Genomic DNA, 22310 nt, shown 5'->3' with positions numbered 1-22310 from the left:
CTTTTGTTGTAAAGACTGTTGATAGAGGATGTTCACCAGATAGGTTTGTGTTTCCTTGAGGAGCAGGTTTTAGTTATGTTGGGTATGGCTGAGTTCATGCAGTTGTACACGTGCTTGCATACTGCACTGGTGTACTGTTCAGCATAGTTATCTGCATCCTCTGGGGGGGGGGGTGTGAAGCTACTGATACCCTCCCTTAGAGGTTGTAGTCAGCTTTTGAGAACTTTTTTTTAGCCTACTTATGGTGGAGGGGGGGGTTATGCAGGATAGAAACTTCAAAGGAGACAGACTGATGGTTTGATTTACACAGGGAAGAACTTACTATGGGAGTGGAGCAGCCGTCACCCATGTTGGTGACAGCCAAGTCCAGAATGTTATCCCCCCTTGTGGGGATGAGACGATCTGGTCTAGTGTGTTAAAATTCATGAAGTCAAGGAATCACTGGGAGAGTGGCATTAGTGCAGGAATAGTTCACCCAGTCTATGGTGGGGTAATTGATGTCACCAAGGATCAGGGTGTTAGGGGGTACCTTGATGGAGTACCTTGATGGAGTCAAGTAGGCCAGGTAGGGGAGTGGGTGTCCTGAGTCATGGAGGGGGTCTATAGCTGGCTATAACTTGGATGGCTATCTTGTCAACGGTCAGTTGCACCTGGAGTAGTTCTACTGTGTCATGCTGGCAAACCAGTCTGGAGGTGTGCTTCTCTTTAATGATGATAGAGACTCCACCACCCTTAGTCATCCCAATCTCATTTTGGGGTCAGACTGTGTGAAATGAAGTAAAGCCTGGTAAAGCAGGGGTGCTCTCCGCAGCCCTGAACCAAGATTCAGTGACTGCAGAGATGTCAACATCTTCCAATAGGAGGACAGCCTCTAGTGAGTGCATTTTCAGGTTAAGGTTCCTAGCGTTAAGCAGCATGACCTTCAATTTGCTTTTTGACAGATCTTTTATGTTAGAAGATTTGTCTTAGGGACATTGCCTAAAAAAGGCACAATGGGGGAGACAAGAGCCTTGGCCAGAATCCGGAATCACAGGGGTAACAGATGGAGGCCATCTCTGGAAAAGCACTGAGGCCTGTCAACTATGTTATCTCAGGCAGACAGATACTGGATCCGCTTGGAATGACACCAGAAACTAAGCCAATTCTTGAAGTCAATTATTTTTTGTTAGTATTGTGGTATCATTCTTGGTGAAGGCAGGATGCTACTTAGGGCTAGGGTCATACCTGCCTGAGACACATACTCTGGCAGCTCAATCATGTCTCTCTTCATATAGTCCAGGGAGGTATGTCTGAAGTCATTCACACCAACATGTACAATGACAGAGTCATACTTGTACCTGTTGTGGAGAGACTAAAGTGCACACATGATGTGGCAGATTCTGGTGACAGACAACTGACCGGGACCTTCTCCTTGTCGAGCCTGGTAAGGGGGACATCACTGTGTCTCACAACTGAGTCGCCAATAACTAGTATGTCTGGTTTATTGTTATGCCTTACAGGTTGTGTTTGTGAGACACTGGTGTGTTGTCTGCTGTGTGTGATGTTTATTGTGTGTGGAATGTTTGTGAGTGTGTTTTGGAGGTCTCTGCTGTTTACGTAAATTTTTATTGAGGAACTCTGCAGAGGTGTGTGTGTGTTGTGCTTGGCTATATGATGTGGATGCTGTGGTGTTTGTGCTGGCAATCTCCTCTTTCTCAGGAGTACTCACTGTGACGTGAGAGAGCATGGATTCCAGGTTATTGATGTAGGTGCATTTCTCGCAAGTAGAAGAATTATGTGCTAGGAGAAGAGGATTATCAGTCAGAGGCAGTTGCTACACTGTCTCAGTATGCCCAGGCTGGCAGTAGAAACTGACGGGAATTGTCCAGACAGTGTTCTGAAAACTTGGAATTATGGAGACAGGGTTTTGATAAGGGTTGTCCACTAGAGTGTAGACCACAAAAACCTTAAATATAAAATAACTGACATGAAGTCCAAGCACTACAACCAAAACTAACAGAATAACAGACACATTTAATCAGGCTATGAACAAGCAGTAACACATGCAGCAGAATAAAAGCACTTAAACACTTAACAACAAGCAGCAAAGCAAAATAAGGTAATAAAGTAGGAAGAACACAATTACAGTAAAAACAGCCGAGTAAAGTGTATTTTTTAAATGGAGAGGGGGGAAACGGAAGATCATTTGAGATTAAGAAACTAAGGGGGTTGGCCTTCCAAAATGCTCTCTCTGTACACAGTAGAATAAGGTGATGAGATAGGACGGGGAGGAGTGTTCAAAATCAAAGAAGCAAGGGGTAGTCCTCCCCAAATGATCTCACTGTACTCAGTAGAGTGAGGAAATGAGATGGGACTGGGAGGACTGTCCAAATTCAAATTTACAGCAGGGGTGGGCAGTTCCAAAGCCACCAAGTTTAAGAATAGAACAACACTTGGGCGGGGCAATATTCAATCAAGCAAATAAATAAATGCAGTACATTTTTTTAACAAAATGCAGACAGAGACCAGCAATATTCAATCAAGCAAATAAATACATGCAGTACAATTTTAACTATCACTGAAACAGACTGAGTGCAAAAAAGTATACTTATATCAGGTTTGTATATACAGATGGTTATAGAATCAATCACAGCCAGCTACAAGGAAGCAGCATTGATAGTGAACACAGTCTCACAGAAACATAACTCTTTATACCAGTAGTATACAAGAAAAAAGTTAGACCCTCAGGCAATCAGATAAACACAAAAAGCTGTTTGACCAGTAGCATACATCTTGGATGGGTTGGCTTCACAACATGTAAAGCAACCCCCACTGTGATACCAGCTGGCTTTGAGCTGAAGTGCTGCACAACCCTGAGAAACAAAATGCAGACTGAGACCAGAAATATTCAAACAAGCACATAAATAAATACAGTACAGTTTTGTTAACAAAATGCAAACAGAGACCAGCAACATTCAATCAAGCAAATAAATATATGCAGTAAAGTTTTGCTAACAAAATGCAGATAGAGACCAGCAACATTCAATCAAGGAAATAAATAAATGCAGTACAGTTTTGTTAACAAAATGCAGAGAGAGAGAGAGACCAGCAATATTCAATCAAGCAAATAAATAAATGCAGTACAGTTTTGTAACAAAATGCAGACAGAGACCAGCAGTATTCAACCAAGCAAATGAATGCAGTATAGTTTTGTTAACAAAATACACTGTCATCTATAACTTTGATAAATGATCTTTAGAAACTATTTGTCTGAAACTATCTGTTGCCAAAGAGGCTCAGATTCAGACTTTCTGGAAGGGAAAAGGGACTATCAGAATAGGAGGGGTGAACAAAATAGACTGACCAATTGGACTGTCCTTGGTTTTGAGGGTTCTTGAATTATTTTTGGAACATCCTTGCCATTATTCCAAAATTGGATGGGGGGAAGGAGGTAGAACATCCCTAAGAAAAACTGAAAGACGAGGGCAGAAAAAATCTTAGAAATTCTTTGACAAAGTACCCTTTTCATCTCTCTCTATTTTTTATCACTTCTAAAGCAAATGAATCAGCATGTTAATCTCTATACAAATTGAAAATAAAATCTCATTATTCACATCCTCTTGGGAGTTTCTGAGAAAGCAACCGGGCAAACCTCCTCAAAACAGTACCACAGGCCACAGCCCTGGAAGAACTATCAAATGAGCCATCTACACACACAAGTAAACAAAATGCAGTGACTAGAACACTAGAAGAATCTAAATAATTTAAAGCAGATATTTCTTCACAAGAAGACTCTGCAGACCAAGCATTCCTTGTACTTTCATAATTAGAATAAACATTAACATGTGAGCCTGACGAATCAAAAGTTGCAAAAGCACGCACTTTTTTCTCATACCCATCAATAATCTTCTCATCCTTATCACAAAGAGTAGGATAAAAATTAACTGTTTAGCATCAGTATGATTAACTAAAACTACAGCTGCTTGGTCAGATTTGGGAAGAGTGCATAAAAACTTAAAAAGACAGAGGAACTCTACATTCTAGCTGACCTTTTTAGGGTCAGCAGGCTGGCTATCAGGAAAATACAGGCAAACATACACACATCCTTCAAAGCTTACAGAACTAGAGGAACTGGTGAAAGCTCATGAAATTATTTTTGTAACAGTTCATAACATTTTCTGAGGGACTGAGAAACCTCAGTATCTTCTTCTACTTTCGGCTTTTCCCGGTTAGGGGTCACCACAGCAGATCACCTGTTTCCATTTCTTCCTGTCCTCTGCATCTTGCTCTGTCACACCAACCACCTGCATTGTCCTCTCTAACCACATCCATAAACCTTATCTTAGGCCTTCCTCTTTTCCTCTTACCTGGCAGCTTCATCCTTAGCATCCTTTTCCCAATATACCCAGCATCCCTCCTCAGCACATGCCCAAACCAATGCAATCTCGCCTCTCTGGCTTTGTCTCCAAACTGTCCAACCTGGGATGACCCTCTAATATACTTATTCCTAATCCTGTCTACCCTTGTCACACCCAGTGCAAATCTTAACATCTTTAACTCTGCCACATCCAGCTCTGATCCCTGCCTTTTTGTCAATGCCACTGTCTCCAACCCATATAACACAGCTGGTCTCACTACCCTTTTGTAGACCTTCCCTTTCACTCTTACTGGTACTTGTCTGTCACAAATCACTCGTCTCCACCCTGCCTGTACTCTCTTCTTCACCTCTCTTCCACACTCGCCATTACTCTGAACTGTTGATCCCAAGTATTTAAACTTATCCACCTTCGCCAACTCTACTCCCTGCATCTTCACCATTCCTCTATCCTCCCTTTCATTCCCACACATATATTCCATCTTAGTCTGGCTGACCTTCATTCCCCTCCTCTCTAGAGCACATCTCCACCTCTCCAGGGTCTCCTCAACCTGTTTCCTACTCTCACTACATATCACAATGTCATCTGCAAACATCATAGTCCACAGGGACTCCTATCTGATCTCATCTGTCAACCTGTCCATCACCAGTGCAAATAAGAAAGGGCTCAGACTTGAGAAACCTCAGTATACTCCCACTGAAAGCATTGACACATTAGTGTACTCCCACTGAAAGCACTAACACATTCTGAAAATAGTCTCAAAGACATACCTCTCAACCACTTTGTGCAAGAAATCTAGACAAAGCCTAAAATAATGGGAAAGCAAAGGTCCAAAAAACAGGGACATATTGTAAGTATTGTTCATATTATTCATGTAAACTTAGAAAGTTGCTAGCACAACAGGATTTGTGTTACCATGCACTCTCTGAAGTCTGAAACAATGCATCTCATGATTTAATGACTTCAATCTTTGTTGATTTGTCAGAAAACCCCAAATTTTATGAGGAACAGACCAAAAATATAAGGCAAAAATCCGGGCATTCTGTGAAATTCTAGACAGTTGAGAGGTATGCTCAAACGGAGAAAAGCCTCAAACAGAAAATCAAAAATTGAGCTCTCCTCTAGAGTCTAGGTCAAGGAGTGCCATGGAGATCCTTGTTATAAGGAGATGTTGGGTTGGGTAGATGATGCCTTTTAGGCAGCAAACTCGACCTGAAGGGAGAAGGGAGACATGGGGCATTGTGGGTAAGGGGAGGAGCCTGGGGTTTGGATCCATAGCTGGAAAATGCGGCCATGTCGGATCCGATGTGGATAAAAAATCCACAGGTTGAAGACAAATGAAGTACAACTGCTCAGATGGAACATTATGGTGAGTACATAACTTCTTCATCTGAAGTAGTTTACTTCATTTGATCTTCAACCTGTGGGACAGAGTCCCCAGCTACCATAAACTCCTGGGTGCTCTCATGGAAGGATATTCCATAGCACCGCAGAACCAAAGGATGCTCTATTCTGAGACACAATATCCAACTTGTAATGTGAAATGAAGGTATGAGATGAGGACCAAGTAGTTACGAGCAGATATCATCCAGAGACACCCTAGACCAGAAGGCAGGTGACGTAGCCATAGATCGGGTGGAGTATGCCTTCACTTGTCCTGGCAAGGACCTACCTTTCACCTCATAGGCTCGAGCAATGCACAAGGAAATCTATCGAGCAACTGTTACCTTGGAAACTGGCTTGCCTAAAAAGGGTTTAGCATAAAACACGAATGACTGATCAGATTTGCGGAAGGGCTTTGTCCTATGTAAGCAAAATCTCAGTTGCCTATGAACATCAAGCAGATTAAACTTATACTCCCCTTTGTTCTGGAAGTTGGGGAAGAAAACTGGTAAATTTATCGTTTGGTTAATATTGGCTTCAGAGGCCACCTGAGAAAGAAAGGATGGGTTAGTACACAATGACACTCTATCCTTGTGAAAGGTCATGTAAGGCACTTTGATAGACAAAGCTTGAATCTCAGACACTCTTCTGGCTGAGGTAACGGCCACCAAGAACGACATTTTCCATGTCAAAAACTGAAGATCAACTGATGCTGCCAGTTAGAAGGGTGCAGAAACCAATGCCTGTAACACTAAGGTAAGATCCCACGGAGGTGTAGGGTCCTTAACCGGAGGTCTAAGTAGAAAGGTCCCTTTAAGGAAGGTTTTACAAAGTTTGAAAGAAGCCAGGGAAGACATTTGCACCCCCACAGGGAAACTGGAGATAGCTGCCAGCTGCATCTTAACTGTGGAAGAACTAGCACCCCGATGGAAGATGCTGGCCAAAAACTCTAAGACCACTGAAAGAGTTGCCGTGAAAGGGTCAAAGCTTGCTGGTTAGCCCATATGGAAAAACGTCTCCATTTGCTATGATACACCTTCCTGGTGGAGGATTTGTGAGCCACCACCAAAATGGACTTTACGGGGGAGGACAATCCGGGAGTCCTGATAATCATGGGAACAGGAGCAGCCAATTTGTGAGCTTCAGACTGTCCAGATCTGGGTGAGGGATCCCTGAGGGATGAGAAAGAAGATTGAGACCACAGTGAGGGGAATCAAACCTGGTGAGGCCAGAATTGGGCTATGAGGGTAACTGTACTCCCCAGCCTTCAAGCTTTCTGAAGAAGCTTGGACATAAGCAGGAGTGGAGGATAAGCATACAGGAGACCGGAGGCCAAACATGAACCACTGCGTCTTTGGGGGCTTCCCCCTCCAGGGGGTTCAGAGTGAAAAACTTGCTGAATTTCACACTGGAAGGAGATGCAAAGAGATCGCAGCAAGACTGACCCCACTTTAGAAAGATCTGTTCCACTACTAAGGGATTCAGAGACCACTCATAAGGCATCAGGAATGGATCTGTTGAGCCTGTCCACTAGAATGTTAGACCGCCTCGGAATGTGCATTGCTACTAGAAAGCGGCTGGTGGAGATCGCTTATTTCCACACTCTCATGGCTTCTTGACAGAGGGGATAAGACCTGGTTCCCCCTTGTTTGTTGATGTACCAGACTACTGACATGTTGTCTGTCTGAATGGCAATCATCCCTAGCGGAAGATGGGCATGAAGTGCCTGCAACGCCAAAAGAACTGCCCTCATCTCTAGAACGCTAATATGCAACTTGGTCTCAGAGGGAGACCATGTGCCTTGAGCCGTCCTTCCTGAGGCAGTGCCCCCCCCCCACTCTAGCTGTGAGGCACCCGTGGTCACCGTGGTTTTGGGGAAAACAGGGTGAAAGGAATGTCCCTTGAGGATATCTGAAGATTGAATCCACCACTGAAGGGAGTTTCTGCATGCCTTCCAGATTCTCACCGGAAAGGTGAGAGGAAGATCTAACAGGGACCACTGGACCACAAGTGTCCACTGAAGAACTCCCATATGCAGCCAAGCCAATGGCAGGAGATTGATTGTGGCCACCATGGAACCTAACGCCCTGAGCACTGCTGCGGCTGTGGGGACTTGAGCGTGAAGAATTTTTGTAAGACATGCATTCTTAAACTGTGTACCCTGTCCGGGGTGAGAAAAACCTTAATTTGAAGAATACCCAAAAATGGCCCAATAAAGTGCAGAATCTGAACCGGCTCTAGAGAAAATTTGTTCAGGTTGATGGTAATACCATGATTATTTGCTAACTGGATGAAGTAATCCCTGGCCTGATACAGTAGATGCTCTGAGGGGGCAGCAAACAGCCAATCGTTCAGGTACAGGAAGACCTGAATATCCTGGAGCCTTAGGTGAGCTGCTACAACCACCATCACTTTGGTAAACACTCTGGGGGCTGTGGTGAGACCAATGGGCAGGGCTCTGAATTGGCAGTGACTAGCTCACAGTCAGAAGTGATGAAACCTCCGGAAGTGTCTGTCCATTTTGATGTGGTAGTACGCATCCTGGAGACTGATCGAGCACATCCAGTTTGCGGCCTGCAAAAAGGGCAGGATCGACTGAAGCATGACCATCCAGAATTTTGTCTTGGTTACTGACAGGCTCAATGTGGGCAGATCCAAGATAGGTCTGAGGTCCCCGTTTTCTCTGTCACTAAAAAGAATCTGGAGTAAGCACCCGATCTGGATTGGCCTGGGGGGACACATTGGATGACTCACTTGTTCACCAGCTTTCCTATTTCTAATGCTGCCTCCTCCTGTTGCAGGGGTGGAATGTCTGGGAGGAGTTTGTTCAGACGGGGATGTTCCTAGAATGGAACAAAATATCCTCCGGATATGGTTCACAACACCCAGCGATCATTCATAATGGGTTCCCATGCATTCGGGTGTAGCAACAGGTGACCCTGGACTGCCTCCAGAGATGAGCAGTCGGGCAACCCATCAAGCCCGCTGCCTGGGTCCCACCGAAAAGGGTTTTCAGGACCCGAAATTCCTAGGACCTACTCTGCCTCTCGGGCGGCATCTGTTTTGAACCCCTCTGCCTCTGGGGGACGGAGAATCCTGAGTGTCCCGGGAAAACACCTGAGACTTCCCGGAAGCACATCTTCTTCTTTCCTCGCTGATTCCTGGAAAAGGATCTTTAAGGAGGAGACAAGCGGATCCCGATGGCAGACAGTGTCTTCCTGCTCTTCACGCTCTGGACCAAAGCGTCTTTCACCGACTTTCCGAAGAGGGAAAAAACATCATAAGGGGCGTTGATGAAAGACGCCTTGAAGAGCTCCGAAAATTAACAGAACCAGGCGTGACGACTGACAGCAACGCCTGTCTCGGCCACCCTTGCGGCTCCCTCCATAACACGAGAGAGCAGTTGCATGGAGGTGCTGGCAACCGCTTTTAGAGTGGTCATTCAAGTGGAGAAGGTCTTCTTGTCCTTCGCTGACATGGACTCTGGGGTAGACTCCATGATCTCCTTCACTAGATCTCTTGGGAGTGTAACAACATATGCCATATAGTTCAGCGCCCTCACTGAGAAGGTCGCTGAAGCATATGCTCGCTTCCCAAAATGGTCCATCATTCTTGATTCTCTATCAGGGAGATAGACCATGGAGCTCTCCTGTGCAAGCTCCTTCTTGGTGGCAGCCACCACCATCCTCTCATCTACTGGGGACCCCTTGTTCCAGTGTGTCCTGTCTGATGGGGAAATCAGCACTTTATCGGGGGACGTTTAGGGATGGGCTCTACGGTGTCCGGCTCCTTCCATGCCCTAGATGTTATTAAATCCACGAGTGGATCAGCAGGAAGTGACATCCAAGAGGCAGATGGGCCCAAGCCGAATGCCTTCAGGAATATGGACTCTTCTGAGGTCAGTTTGGGGGCTGACTACCCTCCCACCGGCGAAGGAGCTCCATGATGTCTCCAAAGGAGGCATCCTTGGGGGGTGACCTTGGGGAGCCTTCCCCTTCATCCAAGTTCGTGTCTTCTGTGAGGGACTCTGGTGGAGAGTCCAAGTGCCTTCTCTTACACTTATGTTTGCGGGGTACCTCCTCGGGGGACTCTCCGCAGAGGACTCAAACCTCTTGATGTTCCACCGGAACTTCCTGGGGCAATGCGGCCACGGGCTTTCCCTGAGATGGCAAAACTTTTGGAACCACACTCAGAACCAGTGGGGTCTGGGTGGAGTCCGAGGATGAAATGGTCAGAGGCCTCGACACAGAGAGAACCTTCTCCAGCACACTGAATGCAGAGAGGGAGGCAAACCTCTTGGGACATACTGGCGGAGCCCGTCCCCCTCTGTCCTGATAGGGGAGTCAGAGCCAAACCTCCAGGAGCTGAGATGCCAAGAGGGTTGCTCCACTCAGAAGTGCTCGGAGCAGACAGGACCCCCTCGAATCCGACTCTGAGGCTACGGCTCTGAAAGCTCGGATCCGATCCTATTGATTACAACACGCTGAAGGCAATGGCCAGCATCGAGGTACATGGTACCGTCGGCGCTGACCCCTCGAGCCCAAGAGTCCTCGGATCCATGAACTCCGAAACCGCTGGTTGGATCAGAGAAGGAGTTGCTGGTTGGAACAAAGGTTGCAAGGAGTGCCCTCCAGAGGTAGAGGGTGCCAGCAAGACCCCCATCTGGATCTGAGTGCAGATGAATCTCCACATTATTTTCTCCATCTCCACTTAAACTTCAGATGGAGCGGAAAGACGCCACCAAAACTGGAGAGCAGGTGGGGAGAAGTCCTTACTGGGGACCAGCTATGTGTCTTCTCGGGCTCGGGGGAGAACATGGGGGAGCGAAGGCGAGGAGACCCAGGCCTAGTCGCTGGCCTGATTTTTGGTGGCGGAGCTGCCTCCAATGAGCGGTCAAGGGACCACTTGCGGGAATGGTCCTTCTTGGCTTGTCCCCCTCCCCAGACCTCTTGGCGGGAGTTTGAGTCCCAGAGGTCAGGGAAGAGGAAGCAGAAGCAGCAGCCACTGCTATCCCTGCTGGAGAGGAAGGGACGGTAGTCCCTGAAGAGGGGAGTAATCCCTTCAAGATCAGTTTGTCCTGCCTGTCTTCAAGTGCTCTGGGGTTGAAACCAGTGCAAACAGGACAGGGGGACTTGAGGTGATGTGCACCAAGGAAAACCACAGACAGAGCATGGCCATCCACCGGGGATAGCTTATGGCCACAATCTGTGCATTTTCTAAATCCTGCCTTAGGGGCTTCAGCCATGGCCACACAGGACCAAAAGGCACACACACACAGATAGAAAAGAAGGAGAGGAGAGAAGTTCTTTTTTTTTTTTTTTGATATCTGACGCAGTCGCGAGTGAAGATAAAGGACGTCATAAAGAAAATAGATGAAGTCAGAGAGAGAAAACTCAGAGAAAAGTTCACTTATGTGAACCACTAGATGGAGCTCAGAAACCACACTTGTAACCTCTATGGTGGCAAACGACATCTAAGGGAGAAGGGAGACAGGGGGCATTATGGGTAAGGGGAGGAGCATGCAGCTCGGATCCATAGCTGGAAAATGCAGCCATGTCAGATCCGATGTGGATCGGAGGCCCACAGGTTGAAGATCAAATGAAGTAAACTACTTCAGATATAAGGATCAAAAGCTTTAATAAAACCCTGGGTTAGACCCAACAAGCAACGCCTGTCTAAGAAAAACTGATGAGTAGATACATGTCTAATTTTCTGTTTTTATTTTGACAGAAAAAATCGAACTAATACTGTTACTAATGGCAGCATTAGCTTCCCCACACAACATTCTGACAAAGCAAGGAAGCCTTCCCTATTCCCTGTCCCAGGACCAACAAGAGTGGCTCTCCCTTGCCCAATAAGAAGACCCAAAATGTCACAGAGGACATGGTAAACCGCTGATCCAGAATGGCTGTAGGTGCTACACCAGAGAGATCTGAGGTAAAAGATGAGTGGCCTGAGGTATAACAAATGGCCACAGAAGAGTCACCCATTTACACTTGAAGTAAATTGCTAGCCTGCTGTGGAAGCAAAGGCTGTTTGCTTAACTTTTTCTTTTTGTGGCTGGAAGAAGGCCTAACCATCAGGCCAACAGTTTCTTCCATAGTCAAGCCAAAAATGATGCCACTTTACCGGGGGAAAACAAGCAGCAAAAGCAGGTAAACATTTAAAGTCTTTAAAAGTCACTTTTATCTTGCAAAAACACAGCATTTTAAAACACTTTGCTAACCACTAGAATTAACACAATTTCTGTACAGAAAAATGCTCTCATTTAAAAGTAAAATACAGTCTCTGACAGTCCATTAAACCAGAAATTTCTTTATCAGGTGTTGCTTCAGGTGACATTTAAAGTCTTTCGGGTTGCATACTATTAAGTGGAGTGCGATGGTATTCCAGGTATTAGCAATGCAGTGTGAATACAAGGAGTATCCTGCATTGTTTTTAGGTTTAGTTATGGAGAGTAATGATTTGTCACTGGATAGCAGATGTCTCTTAGAAGTGTAAGGCTGACTGTTGGAGTGAAGAGATGGGAATTTTTCAGGGTTCTGCAGAAATCGGAAGGTTGTAATTAATTGTGAGCACAATACAGATATTATTTAGTTTGACCCGCTGTTTTACAAAGCAGTAGAGATGTGATCGATATTGTTGGTTGGTTGCGAATTTGGCTTGTATTACTGTTGCAGTTTGGCTGACAGAGAGGAGTTGAAATTGGTTAGGATAGGAGAGGCATATAATAGGGTGGGAAGCCAAGCCGAGCTTCTATGGAAAAGAAAAATTTGGGGGTGAGTGCTTGGAGCATGGGTAGTGTCCCAGCAGCACATATTAGAGTGGAGGCATCAGTATATTGTACTGTAGTGGACTGTCTGGCCACCGTGTTTAAGAAATTAATAAATAAGTTAAGAGTAGTGGTCCTAGGATAGAACCCTGTGGGACTCCAATTGATATAGGAAGGAAACAGGAGAAAGAAACTTTCCATTTCACTGCTTGGGACCTATTAGTGAGTTAGCTAAGAAACCAGTTAAGTGAGGACGGTGATAACTCATAGGATGGGAGTTTAGATAAGAGAATTTGATGACTGACTGTGTTGAAAGCCTTGGATAGATCCAGGAATAGGGCTGAGGTTAGGAAACCTGAGTTTATATTGCAATTTATTATATCTGTAAAGCTTAGAAGACCAATTATTGCAACTGTAACTGGGTCCTGAAAGCATGTTGTGAAGGAAAGAGGAGGTTATGAGAAGTAATACAGGTAGTAAGATGAGAATGAATACATCTTTCCAATCTTATACATGAGGGTAAGAGAATGGCGACTGGTCTATAGGTTGAGAGTTCGGTTGATGAACCACCTTTATTGGAGGAGTATTAAATTGGATTTGTTCCCGTAAGGTGGGGACATATTTTTCTTGGATAAAGTAGTCTATTAAAATCAAGACAGCATATGTAAGGCTATCTGCAGTAAGTCTGAGGTATTCAGTGGAAGCTGGTCAGGGGCAGTTGTTATTGTCTTAAGGGTGTGTAGGTATTTTTGAATTGTAGATATTGGCACTGGAGTAAGTGCAAAGGTCTGGTATGGCTTCAAAGACTGAAGTAGGATTCCTGGAATTGTAGTGGTTTTGTTTTGTAGGAGAAAGGCTACTTATACTTATAAAATGAGAATTAAACTGTGAAGCAATGCTTTGGGAGTTACTGCTTGTAGATGGGCGGAGTTGGGTAGGTTTTCCAGGACTTAGCAAGGTATTTGTTCATTTCCAGAAGTTTTTTTGATTTTCTGATGAATTTTGGACACTGCTTTAATAACCTCTTTTGTCCTGCTTTATGCATCGTTTGCTATAGTTCCTAAATTACACTTTTGTTGCCTGGATGTTTGAGACTTGGTTTGTAGCCATGACTTCCAGGTTTTCTCTCTACTTACAGGAGTTGCTTTGTTTTTTTTAGTAAACCAAAAGGCAGGTTTGTTTTTAACCCTTTGGTTCTTAATGGTGCCTATTCTGCCAGTATATTTAGAAATCTTACATTGAATGCCTCTACTGCTTCATCAAGGGGAAGCATTTTAAGAGGAGCCCAGTTGATCAGGGGCAGGCTGGAAGTAAAAGTTTCTTCACTGAAGTTACTGAGATTTCTAAATGTATTACAGTGATGAACCTTGTGGGGCCATTTGGGGTGTCAGATTATGTAGCTTAGCTGATGGCTGCTTAGGCTAACAGGTAGGGTGCCACTTTTGGCAACATTATTTTAAATGGATGTTAGAATCCAATCTAGGATGGATTCTTTAGCTGTGTCCTTGTTGATCTTAACTGGAGTCTTGATTAACTGAGAGAAGCCATATAGTTGAATTGAATTTGTTGGGTTTTCAAGGGGAATCTTTTGCCAGTATATGTTAACATCTCCTAGCAAGATGATTTCCAGTCTTATACTGGCTGAGATCCAGGAGAACAGTATCTCTTCCCAGGATGGGAATGTTGTAACCAGGTGGCATATACAAGACCTATGCTGGCTAGAGATTTGTGAATATTCAGTTTGCATATTGAATGAATATAGGATCATGGTAAGTGGAGAGATCTAAAACATTTCTATAAAAAACAGCAACTCCGTCTGCTTTTCTGTTGGTGCTTTCTCATCTAAGTATATTATAAACTGGTGGGAGTATTTGTGTATCTTTGCTAATGGGTTTTAACCAGGTTTCTGTGGTTATGACAAGATCAGGGGTGTAGTGGGCTATACAGGCATGACATTTTGTGACTCTTATTGAGGCTTCTTAAACTGCTATATAGCATTTTAAGTTCCAGGTGGTTGAAGAGGTAGCCTGGTGTTGTTTCAGCATGTGTGAGGTCTGGGGTTAGATGAGTCGGTCTGGAACTGGAATGTATATTCCCTCCCACTATTACTGTCCAGTTAGCAATGTGGCTATTGAAGCGACACTTTTATATTTAGGCTTGAGTTTATACAGGATTCTGATAATGTTGGAACATACACCGGTCGCTCGTATTTTAGGTGCTAATGTAATTAATGTCGAGGAGGTTGGAGGAGATTAGAGAAATGTGTTGTGGCATTCTGGTTTAAGTATTATGTGGTAGGTGTAGAAAGGTAACAGTGGGAGAGAAGCTTGTGATAACTGGTTGAGAATGTGAGTATAGGAAGAAATGCTAGTGATAGAAGACGTAGTGGCATATTTGGGATTTAGAAGGATGCATGTATAGGTAACTTTGTGGGATAGGAGGAATGTGCAGGAATGCAGGTACAGGTAGTAGTGATTAATGGAAAGAGTAAAGTAGAACAGCATGATAGGTAGCTTTAGATATTGATATGTTCATAAATTAGTACTAGGGTAACTGCCCTTGCAGGCCATTTTAAGCCTAGCCAGTTATCCCATGTGAGAATCAAACCCCGTACCTTATGTTTGTAAGGTAAACACCTTAACCATTATGCCAATCTCCCACCCCAAACCCCACACATGCTGAAACAGCACCAGGCTACCTCTCCAACCACCTGGAACTTAAAATGCTGTATAGCAGTTTAAGAAGCCTCAATAACACAGTCACAAAATGTCATGCCTGTATAGGGAAATATCGATATGAATGAGGATGAATTTGTATGGTGAGGAGTCTTAACTTTACGAAATAGGTATGGTAAGGAAGGGTAGTAAAAAAAAGTACTGATTTAATTGTGCACGTGTGTAGAGAGATTGAGGATGAAAGATAAAAAAAAATAGCACAGACATCAAACATTTCAAGAAACCTGATGAACCTAGGCACAAGCACAAATAAGTGCATGCATTATTCAGAGACAGATGCTGGAGCTGTCAATAAGGATAACAAGCAATCCGCAAAAAAAAAAAAAAAAAAAAAACGCAGTTTCCAATTATTGGTCAATAATCTGGAAAAGAATGATTCTCAAAATGCACTCAAAAACACCATCCAGTTCAGCAGTCCAAAGCTGATAAAAAGTTCACTTGTGAAAACTTTCTAGTAAAATCCACAGAAGAAGACTGCTGGCAATACTCAACACAAAAGTGCAAAGAAATACTACCCCAAAAATGGTGTGAAAAAACACCTCATGCTTACCACTGACTGTCCATTCCCTTGAACCTTCCACAGATATGGTGAGGTAACCTCCACTCAGACCCTAGTTAAAATGACTGCAAAATTTACTGAAACAATCAGATGCACTCATCCACTGTCAAACTCAAAACAACAAGATCTACAAAGGCTTACGACTGGGGAGAGCAGCAATCAAGCAGAACAAGCACAGGCCTGCAAAACACATTGACATGCAAAAACAGAAATATGATGTACTGTGCAGACACACACAACTCACACACGACAACTCCCTTCAGTTAAGTGCCCACCTTCAGCACCAGATCATCTCAAAAGCTACATAGGAGAAGAAAACACAAAGGCAGTAATACGATTTTTTCCCCAAAAAGGATGACTGCCTGTTATGAGGAAAAAATCTAGCTTGGCAAAGTTCTCTTACATATAAACTAAAGCATACCATTTAAAGCTCGTCTTTTACATAGTGGTCCAAATGATTATGTGGCATGGACAAACTATCCTAACTGAATTTGTCAGACAAGAAGCTAAACAAGTGAATGCTGAAGAAAATGGGAACTTGAACATGGATTTGTGAACCACAGAAGTGCAAACAGCACACAGCTAACACACAGTTCCCCAAAGATATGTTGAAGAAAAATTTGTACCGCATTACAACTGAATGGTGTACCAACATTCAGCTCATCAAACACAGAAACCATGCAGACTAGAACCTGTAATGGGGAATGCCAAACAAAACCCAGAATCCAAAACCAACAGTTCAAGGATATATAAGAAGCATTTTAACCACCATCCAGAATTTCTATAAATCTAGTCAAAACAACAAAGACATTTTCTATATTAAATAGAAAGTGGAGGAAACTACATGGATTCTTTAGGATAGAAAACAGTAGCCATTTAAAGAAAGATAACTCTTAGGACAGGACAACTGCCAACTTACTCAAAAGTAAGCCATCCCAGTGGCACAGAATCACAGCATCCATCTGCATCACTGGTGACTTCAACTTCTAAACAGATTCAAGTCACTAGCAGGATCGAGTCGGGGGATACGATGAAGTGGAGAATAGCTAGCTATCCTCTGTTATCTCGAGGAGGAGTCAGTGAATGGTGAATCCAACACCTGGACCACCTCAGCTGGAGACCAGCAGACTTGCAGGACATCTCAGGGTAAGTAGAGGGGGCAGTGATGACATCCTGACATCCCAAGTATAATGGAATGTTATAATTCCATTACACTCTGCCATCATCAGACCAATAATTGAGTACAATGCTCCCTTTTGCATGTACCTCATCAGACACCTGCAACAACTAGAGAGACCACAGAGGTTTCTCACCAAGAAATTAAAGGTTACATACGACAAGTCTTGCATGGAAAGACTGAAAGCTCTGTCCCTGTATTCCCCCTCCCAAAGATTGCTAAGGGGTGATCTATGCCTGGGTTACAGGGCAGTCTCTGACCTAGCTCTGATGGATGAGGGTCACTCGCTCCAGGGATGTTAATATCTCCCAGAGACTGACACTTCTCTGGAACAAGCTTCCAGTTCACGGTAAACAGAGCCCCTCCCTGACCCTCTTCAAATGCAGCCTAAATCAATGGATGGGTGACTGCAAATTCACTCCTGGGGTGGTGCCCATGTCCCTCCTGAACAGATTAAGTTGTTATTAATTACCATAGACCCTTACCTCTGCCAACTTCACTCATCTAATCACTGACAATTGTGGCAACTCAGTATAAATATGGCTAGTCTTGACTCTAGGGCAGTTAGCCTAGCAACCTTCTATGAACCTAGTAACCTATGACATGACTTCACTAGACTCTCTCAATACTAGGGTAAATGACTGGCTACCATGGAAATGATGGCTCCTGACTTCTCAAATACAGATCACCTTTGGATCCATCAAACCCAACGCCTAACACTGCCTGAGGAGTTGGAGGGAATCTATCAAGGGAATGGTAATGTTTAGGTTAGCTGGCTGGAACAATACAGGGCTCTGAGGATAGGCAGATGCAGAGACTGGGAAGACAATCAAGGGATGTTCAGTGGTTAGGTGGGGATCAACATATAAACAGGACACTGCCTGCTCCTGATTCACAGGTTGCTTCTCATTCTTTATGCAAAACCATATATGTGCCACAAACAGACATGAAAACTTAAGCTGGGGGATATGATAGAGGCCTGAAAACAAATTCCCCCCAAGTTAAATAAAACTCCAGTAGGAGAACCAGGGCCAATGTGGTCTGGAAACCCAACAGATCTGCTGTAAGAGACACACCTCAACATTCAAAATTGGAGCAACAGATCCACAACTCAGAAAAGTTTTTCAAACAGCACTCTGAAGAAAATACATGGATGTGACAGAAAAAAGCACCATGAGCTAAAAGACATGTTCATGTTACAATGTAGACCCACCATGGAAACTTTTCCTCCATAACCCACATCAGGTTTTAGAACAGTATGGAGTGAAACCAATATCAAAGTAGCACAGATGCTTTCAAAATAAACTAGTAAAGAAATTGCAGTCTTGTAAGCTGAAACTTTACAAAAGCACAAAAAGGCATTTCTGTAACGGACATATCTAGTGCAATTCTATTTGGCCAACATGTCACAAAAGAAACAAAATAGTTGTGCATCTTTACAAAGTACACTTATCCAACTGAAGTAGTAATGAAGTTATCAAGAAATGTCCAAGCCTTCCTCTTGATTCTCTGAAGTATAGACTAACAAATGAATCATTTGATTAAGGTAAGAAATGGACAGTGTTTTTTAAAAGCAAATATTAGAAAATAGAAATCAAAATCTAAACTAATTGTAACTGAAATACTGAATATTGGAGATAAAAGAAATGCAGGCAGGATCCTGAGAAAAGGAAAGGAGCAAATTACATAGAAATAAATAGAATTTGTGGGAGTAGTACATGCAGAATAATGTTCGGGAAGAGAACCAAGGTTACTAGGGATGTCAGGAACTGAGAAATTTACATAAGGTAGGAGTGAATGACAATTATTAAAAATGCATACTGCATGAAAGCAATAAGAATTATCACTATGGTTTGTTTTCTTTTCTAATATTGTATGCACACGTATGTCACTGTTGCAATGTTGCAATTGTGATTTAATAAATATGTTAGTATTAACTGAAGGGTTTTGGTCACGACAAAAAAAATACTCCGTGACAATATTTTAAAATCACAAACTCCTGCAAGGCTTTGTGGAAGGCAACAATATTTTTTTTATTCCTGTAATTCATGTTACAAGAAGATTCATCTCTAATGGCAGGTTTAAACTGATTCGACTAAATTCTACTAAAACTAAAATTCTGTAAAACAGTTTGAAAGGTTCTGCGGAATATCCAGTACAAGAAATATAAACTGCATTTACAAGCAGGTTTTGAATCAAACATTTAACTCTAACTGCATCAAACAAATCTGTAAACCAGAAATTGTTGAAGGAAAGAAAGCAAGCTTCCCTGCTCTAAAAGAATAATTTTTCTCCAACTAGCCAAAAAAAAAAAGTTTCTTGCAGTGCACTCTAGTTCTTATGCAAGACTGTAAAAATACAGAGAAGTTATTTTGAGATGCTTTTTTTGGAATTTCACTCCATTCTTTTGGGAATCTACAGACAGTATCTTCTTTGTCTGGCAAACTATTATGTGGATAATTCCAGACTGTTAAAACGGCATCCTTGAGCACAGGCTCCATGGAGTGGGATGGAAGAGGACCTCTCTCTCTCTCCCTAATACTCACTGAGAAACAAGAAGTTAACTTTTGATCACAATGTACTGTTCCTAATCAGGAAATCATATCATTCAACTTAGAAGATTTAATATCTATGGGCACCCTCTTCTAGGTACAAAGTTCAACTATATATGCCCATTATTAGACCCGTCATTGAATGCAATGCTCAATTGGGCATATACCTTTTCTATTTATACTTCAACTTTTTTATAGTGCTTGTAGCCAAGCACTTTACAAATCAAAAAAGTAACAGAAAAACATCTAAAAAAAAAAAAAAAAAAAAAACACACGGACAATGAATAAATGAAGATAAAACACAATGGAGCAATAAGCTATATGCTAAAACAAGACAATATAATAAAACAAGAGCAAATGAGCTAAACAATGGTAAATTGAGATTAATACATAAAAAGCATCAATGATAACAAAGAGCACTGATTAATTAAAGGCTAGATCGAATACAGTAATTTTTAAGGAATGCTTAAAAGTGGCAAGTGTTGGGACTCCCCCAACTAGCCAGTGAGCAAATTCCAAAGGAAAGAACCTTGACAAAGAAATTCACAAGTTCCAAAATACTTAAGGTGTACTAAGAGAAAGTAGAGTTGTACAAAATCTTACCATAACAGTAGAAGTCCTTCTTTTCACTGCTGCAGTAGCCATTACCTCTCACCTGTCAAAGACAGCCCAATGTCCAGTTAGTATACCAAAGCCTTTATTACCTAGGAGTGTCATAAGTCAGATGTATGGAAGTGTAGGGCATAAAGGTGATATATAAATGCCCCTAAACCAGAAATGAAGTGTCCGGTGGAAAGGAGAACATGCACTTCTAGAAAAAGGAAGGAAGAGGAGAAGAACCTCTTGGCCACAAAGACAATACTACCCATGGAAAAGGACAGGGAGAAGCAGGGAGGGAGTGAATATTGCAATAGTGAAAAGGACATCTAGTGTTGTGGTAACATTTTACACAACTGTACTACGTCTTCCCATATCACTGTTGCAGTAGCCATTGCCTCTGAGAAGCGTACAAAAGTTAATGTGACGAAAGGTAAGAGGAAGGCAAACAGGAGCCCTCCACAGGCCCATGAAGAATAGTCTTGGCAAATCCTGCCCGGGCTCTGGAAATGGCATTCAATTTGTAATGTTTAGTGAATGTGTGGACCGAAGACCAAGTAGTAGCTTCAGAGATGGAACTGGTGTCTAAACCCTTGAAGAAAGCCCCTGAGGAAGCCACTACCCTAGTGGAATGAGACTTAATGGAAGGTAGCAACTGTTTATGATGAAAGAAATAAGAAAAAGAAATGGCCTTGGAAATCCAGAAGGAGATGGCTTGCTTAAAAACTGCAAAACTCAATATTCTGGTATGAAAAGAAACAGCTTATCAGACTTACAAAAGGCCTTTGTTTTGCCTAAATAATATTTAAGCTGTCTATTCAAGTCCAAGGTATGAAGAACCTTCTCACTAGCAGATAGTGGAAAAGGGAAGGCTGCAGGACAGACTGATTAAGGGACAGCTCATTAACTACCTTAGGCGTAAGAGAAGGATTTGTATGGAGAGACACCCTGTTTCTATGAAAAACAAAAAAGGAGGACCTCCATCAATGCCTGGAGTACAGACACCATTCTGGCGGAGGTTAAAGCAATCAATAAAAGTGTCTTCCAGGTGCAATACTGCAAAGAAGCAGTAGCATCAGGCTTCAAAGGAGCACAAGTCAGTTTTTCAAGGACAAAACTAAGGTCCCCAAAAAAGAGGAATGGGCCTTCTTGGGGGTCTGATATGTAGGATGCCTTTTAGAAACTGCTTGACCTCAATTCTATAGGACAGAGGAGAATTCAGTGGCAGATAGGCAGAGTGAGCTTTCACTGAAATAAATGCCAAGCCAGCATGTAGAAATTCACACAGGTAGGAAAGAGCCAAGAGGAACCTCCACTGAAAAGGGATCCTGGTGATAGTTTAAGACAACAGACAGAAACTCTCTTCCATTTGGACATACATGATTTTCTAGTAATGGGTTTGCTGGGGTCATGTAGGACTCTATGCAAGTCCTCAGAAAACTGGTGTCTGAAAGAAATCAAAACCATCAGCTAAACTGTCACTTGAAGAGTGGACAGATGTGGGTGAGGGACAGATCCTTTCCCCTGTATGTGACGGTCCATGCAGTGAGGCAATTTGTGATAAGCATCCTAAGCTACCCAACAAAATTAAAATCCTTTTTTTTTTGTATATTGTATTTCATACAGACTCTTGTGCTATGTAAAAGTCCCTGCCTTACTTGATCTCCTTCACTTTCACAGGAACAGCAATACTATTAATAATGCATCAAAAATGTTAACCTCCATCGTCACATTGATAACATCTGCTGGTACAACAGGTACTTAATCCAGCACATTCCCTGTTTTTGGACAAGACTCCCTTTGCATAATAATTATAGTAATATTCTGGCTGTTCTTAAAAATCTAGACTCGATAAATGGATGGATAATTACTCTCTCACTCTGGAATATGTTGTAATAGTGCACACTCACTCTGGAATATGATGTAACAGTGCACTTCATCAGGGTAGCTAATATTGCATAGCTTTGATAAAGCTACTTGGCTAAGCTTTTCCTAGGTCACTAAGGCCATAAGCTCATCACTACATAAATGAATCTTAGAAGTCTGCTTGTTGTAACATCACATCAATATTGTCTACCGTGTGTGTGTGTGTGTGTGTGTGTGTGTATATATATATATATATATATATATATATATATATATATATATATATATATATATATATATATATATATATATAT

The 22310-nt window shown here is 42.7% G+C and overlaps 1 protein-coding gene across 1 annotated transcript in view; it reads right to left on the bottom strand.

Annotated features, from left to right (window-relative positions):
* The window catches only part of COG3 (component of oligomeric golgi complex 3), a 1722808-nt gene that overhangs the window by 870463 nt on the left and 830035 nt on the right, over positions 1-22310 (bottom strand). Inside the window, exon 11 of the mRNA XM_044072049.1 lies at positions 3648-3894. Within this exon, the coding sequence (XP_043927984.1) occupies positions 3648-3894 (247 nt within the window). The remainder of the gene's footprint in view (positions 1-3647; positions 3895-22310) is intronic.

Source organism: Protopterus annectens, chromosome 5.part0 (assembly GCF_019279795.1).
Source record: "Protopterus annectens isolate FY-2018-M chromosome 5.part0, PAN1.0, whole genome shotgun sequence".
In the NCBI taxonomy this organism is placed as follows: Eukaryota; Metazoa; Chordata; order Ceratodontiformes; family Protopteridae; genus Protopterus; species Protopterus annectens.
This window is presented reverse-complemented; position numbering and strand designations above follow the sequence as displayed.